Below are 6,000 nucleotides of genomic sequence, written 5' to 3'. Positions count from 1 at the left end.
GACAAGGTGGTGGTGGGAAGTTTAGTCCCACCCTGCTAGTGGAGAAGAAGTTGGACCCCTTTATAAGAGTCTCTCTTCTACATGCTATTGGAGAGTGAGAAGAGAAGAGGCCCTCGCGCACTCCTCCTCCTGCGCCCGCCTCACCACGCCACGCCTCGTCACGACGCGCCACGGGTTGCACGAATGAGCCGAGCTCATACCTACGCGCTTATTTTTGTCGGTCAGGAACGGAGAATACGTAACGGATGCGCCACGATCTGAGACGTCGAATCGTGGGTTGTTACCGACTTGGATGTGGGTTCAACCCACGTCTCTCCACCCAGCCGCCTATATAAGCAGGGCTGATGCCAACCCTAGCCATCACGAGATTAGATCGCCTATGCCTCACGCGCTCGTTCCTTTTGTTGCTGGTGCCGCCGGCGACTCAGTCCCGTTCACCGCGTACAAGGTCGACGGGAGAGCAGGCCTCCGAAACCCCGCCTCTCCGGTTCTTATACGGGAGAGGGGCGATTAGGTTTTTGAAGAGTGATCTGGATACGAAAGTAGCAGGCAGGGGCGCATCACGCATGATTAGACCGGCCGATTCCCTGCCTTTTGAAGAGGGACATATGGGATTAGGTCAGTGGACAACAACTCACAGCATATGATGCGCGCTCTTGTTCGGTGCAGATCCACTGCCCCAATATTGAATTTGTAGTCATCCGTCATCAATACCAAACTGCTGTCTGGAAGTGTGATGCAACGGTGATGGGGCTGACTCCGCCAAGGAAATGCACATGCATGAAAAGCAATAACAACTCAAGTCGTGCAGCTTTTCTAGAAGCTCCTTGGCTGGTTGAAGCAGATTCTAGCCTTAGAGCAACTCTAGCAGACCCCGGATCCGTCCGGCCCGCAAAACGTGTTTGTAGTTCGTGAAAAAACGTCTTTACGGCCCGGCGCGCACGGCTGCGGATGCAGACCCCGCATAACGGACCCGTAAAACCTAAATTTGCACCTTAATTTGATCCAACATAATGCATTTTCTTTCTTTATTTACAACATTGAATACACTAGTGAGCATGCACGTGCAACGCACGTAATATCAAAGAGTAATGGTTCATTCTCTCCTAACTTCTCCTGCTAAGGGGAAAATTACGGCGAGAGTTTGCCACTTCCTCTGTCGTCAAGATAGTGGATCCCCGCATCCATATACCACCGCTTCAAACGGGAGGGGAATGCTTCGACTCGAGCGCGCTGAAGATGTCAATGCACCGAAATAATACAACCCACTCTCGTCCACCTCCAAATATTTTTTTGACAAAACATCATTGAAATCATATATTTTTTCTTTTAGAGGAAACAACAGTATATTAGTAAATAGTTTTCAGTGTCACGTACAATCAGTGGCCTAACAACACACCTGCGGTTGGGGCGTCACCGAGTGGCGCCTCCTGAGAGGAGCTTGTGCGGTGCGAGGTTGTAGGCGCCCTTTTTCATTGTTTTTGGATATGATCAGTAGCACTATTGTCTTGATGCCACTCATGTCATCAGTAGAGCTGATTGACTATAGTCAGAGTGCGTCTAACTACCTTAGATCCATTAATTAATGCAGAAACAAAGAAAAAAATGTCTATTACAAGTGAGGGAACATGTATCCAGAGCACAACTACAAACTGCTAGCATAGTATCCAAAGCTTTGTTTAAGATGCTGAAAGAAAGCCAGTTTCCGGGGCACACCACAAGGTTCAACAACTTCAATCGGAAGAACAATACTCAGGCCCTTTACTTTTCCCTCGGTACCAAATGCTCTGATTGCTGCCCTGTTTCTTGCTTGGATGTTCGGAAAAGCCATCAAGACTTTAGAGACAGGCTCCAAACCAGCATTTTCAACCTAAAATCAATACTCCCCTTGTAGCCGTTGATTATAGGAATTAAAACACTCTCCTTCAGTTGTTGATTTTTTCTGAGAACCTGCTCATCAAATAGAAGGCAAACTTTTGACTTTAGTAACTTGTGAAATCATGTAATTATAACTCGTAATTCATCAAGTTCTATATGAATCATACGTTAGTAACTATGCAACGATGTGTACTTCAAAACCATAAGCATTAGAGTGTAGATGCAAACTGAAATGGTAAGTCTGTCTCATTCTAATACCGACACATCAAAAGTGATAGTCTACTAATGCCAAAAACACATTTTGGAAAATCAACAACTGTTTAAATATTATGGCAGCAAGCAAGTAGTGACCCTTGCAAGCAATTTGACAAACAATTCATCTCCTTGGATCCATCACACCAGTCTAGTCAAGGGACGAGCACCTATGCCAGTAGACCAAACATCCATCCCATACGGCACCAATGATCCTCCACCATCTGATTTGCACTTCGCTGCAACCGAATCATCAGAAAACTTTATCACTCTAAATCCATACTCAACTCGATGCCATCTCTTTGCAACTTTGTTTCAGAAAACACAATTATCTTTCATAGAAAATAGATATATCATCTCACAGTACACATGGAGAAAAGAGAAGATCTACTGATGCTACAACGGAGGGCATGTATATTGAAACAGTAGGAAAAAATTGCTTGTCAAATCAAAAAAACGTCGTATTCCCAACATAATTGCAATGTTTACAGTAAACATGATAGTTTCATAGAAGTCAGGAACATTCATTTAAAAAGGAAAGCAAGGGGGGAGAACATGGAAGAAACTGCCACAATTCAAAAAATATTGATAATATTTGTTTAGAATTAATCCTACGCTGGCATTGTTTGGAGCATGGAGGTAAGGTGGTCTTGTTCAATCTATCCTCGTAAGAAATCAATGATCAGGATATATGTTCCACTTCTGATGACTAAAGTACTTTCCTAATAATACAAAATGTTCCAAATTGTTCACTTTTTCTGACAGTATTTAAGCATTATCCCAGGAGATGATTAGCTCGGAGCTCACTACCTGCAGCATGCATGTTCTAGTCTCCTATATGTGAACCAGCAGTACAACCTCATTATGTGTGCATGGAAGCTGACCTTCAAATACATTCATTTCTCTAGAGGATTGTTATTCATACCAAAACATATTCTTAGTGATGAGCGGTTGACATATAATAGTTATTTTAGCTATTGCTGGATTGATGAATGCTCATTATCTCGTAAGTTAATACTGACCTACATATTCAATATATGCTCTCCTGGCTGAATAATTCTTATCTTAAGGAAATCTTCAATTGCAGGATATAGCTTCACCATTACTTCGACAAGAAAAACATGCAGCTCTCCACCAAATTCAACTCGAGTGGGTCCACCACTAATAATCACAATGTGAAGGATCTTCCTTTTCTCCTCTTCGTTTATGTTAGGACGTGATGCCTTTTCAAAGCAGTCACCACACTCTTTTGAGGCATCCTCCACTTACTGGCATAAGTTGCATTATGCCTCATTTTAGAGCTAGAAGAAGTTTGTAGCTATTGATTATAAGAATTGAAATAGTCACCTTCAACCATGCATGTCTTCAGCTGTCGATTTTCTAAGACAGCTTGCTCGTCAAATAGAAATCGGAACTTTGAGTTAAATATCTTATGAAATCATGAAAGTATACCTCTGGAATTCATCAAGTTCTATATGAATCATACGTTAACAATTGTGAAGTGATATGTACTTCAAAACCAAAAGCATTAGATGTACATCAAAACCATAAGCATCAGAGTGTAGATGCAAACTGAAATTGCAAGTAATTTTCATTCTAATACTAACACATCAAAGTGGTAGGTTCCTTTGTCCAAAACACATTAAAAGTAACAACTTATTAGCTGAAAGGAATAACAATTAACATTCAAGAAGATCATCGGCAGTTTAAATGTTATGACACTAAGCAAATAGAATCCTGTAAAATCCTAATCACCCTTGCATTCAATTTGATAAACACTTAAACTTCATGAATCGATCACCTGTAAATTCAATTTTAGTTGTAAAGGAAGAGGGGTGCTCTCCGTGCTCTTCTTCTGCAAAGCCTCCAATCTATAAAATTGGAAGTTTGAAAGCCATCAGAAAATCACCACATGAGTTGAAAACAAAAGAGAACACATGCATAGCTTGGACAGAGGTGACCGGACATACTTTTCGTTCATGAGACACCCATCGGCACATCTGGCAAGTGACCAAATCTTCCTCGGGCTCTCCATGGTCCGCCTCGCCAGCGGCAGGATATGGGAGATGGTAGTGGGGTTCTGCTGACAGCTCGCCGCTCACCATCCCCATTCCCCAAGGCCTCCTCCAACCTCCAGGGGCCTGCTCGGCCAGCTCCAGCACCATTCACAAGCAATCAGTAGCAAGCATTCAAAATAGAACATGAACACAGTACTCCAAAGTGCAGTGGATGCACTTGGGAATCAATAGCATGAGAACATGAACATGGATGTTGCACTCAATTTATCCCAAAAAAAGAAAATCAGAACGCACATGAGTGCAGTTAGTTATAACCATGGTACTTCATGAATCAAGAACATATGTACTACTCACGTAAGAGTCCAGCCATAGGGAATTGATAGCATTTGGATCCCTAAAAAGACCAGAACACACAAGAGTAGTAAACTGTAGCAACCATAACATGAGATTACCTTGTTGTGGTGGGCGGTGCAGCTCCGGACGGTTCAAATGGAGGAGGCAAGGGCCTGCTGGGCGGGCCGAGTCCTGCTCGGGGGCAAGAAGAGTGGGTGAAGCAGCTCCGGGAGACGGTGTGGAGAACCATCGATGGGCACCAGAGGGGAGGTGGCTCCGCCCGGCTGTGCGCGGCGGCGGCTTCGCTATCGGGATTGGGGTCGTCCAACACGACCACCAGATCCATTCCACCCCCGTATTCCTCCGCATCGATCAGGGTAGATGGATTAGGTTGCTTCAGCAGGGGAAGGGGGCGTGTGCGGCAGAGGCGGAGGATCTGGGATGGGGGATGCGGTGTGGGAGAGAAGGAGGGATGAATGAAGGGAGGACTACCTCGACTGCACTAGTGCCCTTACTCAGCCGTCGCCAGCCATATCCAAATCACCGTCGCTGATGGATCTCAGCACGGAGTTCTCAAGCATCACCCCCATCGGCGGTGCGCCGAGAGCACAGTCGAGTCCCGCACAATAAGCGATGCCAGGCCTTTGTTTCTCGCGGTCAGTTCCTTCTCCGTAGTAGGTCGTAGTTGCGGTCGCCTCCCTTCTTGTCGCTCTCCAATCTATTCGAGAAAAGGCCCTGGAGTTTGGTTGGAGAAGACACGTCGCACTTGAGGAGCAGATCGGCGGACATGGGCCATCCCCGCTGCGGCCATGAGCATGCTCCAGGCCGCCTGACGCGGCTGTCTTCCTCGGTTCCGCCGTCGTCGCTTCGCAAACGTGCGTTTCTTGTTGTATTCGTGAGAGACAGGGCGATCAAGGTGAGACGGGAGACAAAATAAAAAATCCTCTGTGGGGTGGAGTATGGTCAGTCAAGGCAAATCACTAAGTGCACACAGAAAAAGAATTAAGGTAAACCTAGTCGTTAGATTAAGTTCAGCAGATCTGATCATACGGTGGTAATTGGTTCGTGTACGTTTTATGGGATGTGCTTAAAAATTCATGTTTGCTCCTTTATTAGTAGTATAGATAAGACATCATCACATCTTTGCTAGAATAGCAAGACAAAAATAATAAGAACCACAGGTATGCATTTTAGAAGATTTTCCACTTCCATAACTGTTCCAACTAGTTGAAGCAATATCTTCTCCATGCACTCATTGTTGATCTGCGGATTCTTGATCTTGCGTTCTTCGTTCTTCATCTTTGGTTCGGAAGAAGTAGAAGTTGCACATGCAGCCGTATCATTATTTTTTATTCTACTAAGGAGTGCATCACCATCTATTAACTTTATTTCTATCAATAAATCAATGTATTGGCATTCCCAAAACCAAAATGAGCATCCATCTTCCTACACAAAAGAATGACCATGTTCGGAATGAGGATCCACAATTTAACCAAAGAATGAGATATCAAAATGAGCT

At 44.4% G+C, this 6,000-nt stretch overlaps 1 protein-coding gene across 1 annotated transcript; it reads right to left on the bottom strand.

The window, feature by feature from the left end:
• Window positions 1–1,309: 1,309 nt before the first annotated feature.
• LOC123403457 lies at window positions 1,310–5,217 on the bottom strand. The gene is made up of 6 exons (XM_045097397.1): window positions 4,974–5,217; window positions 4,601–4,842; window positions 4,101–4,271; window positions 3,932–4,001; window positions 2,301–2,369; window positions 1,310–1,950 (listed from the first exon to the last, which is right to left on the bottom strand). Exons 3-6 carry the CDS (start codon window positions 4,239–4,241, stop codon window positions 1,877–1,879), a joined length of 354 nt encoding a protein of 117 aa, XP_044953332.1. The 5' UTR covers window positions 4,242–4,271; window positions 4,601–4,842; window positions 4,974–5,217; the 3' UTR covers window positions 1,310–1,876.
• Window positions 5,218–6,000: the final 783 nt, after the last annotated feature.

The sequence above is a fragment of the Hordeum vulgare genome, chromosome 6H, assembly GCF_904849725.1.
Source record: "Hordeum vulgare subsp. vulgare chromosome 6H, MorexV3_pseudomolecules_assembly, whole genome shotgun sequence".
Classification (NCBI taxonomy): domain Eukaryota; kingdom Viridiplantae; phylum Streptophyta; class Magnoliopsida; order Poales; family Poaceae; genus Hordeum; species Hordeum vulgare.
This window is presented reverse-complemented; position numbering and strand designations above follow the sequence as displayed.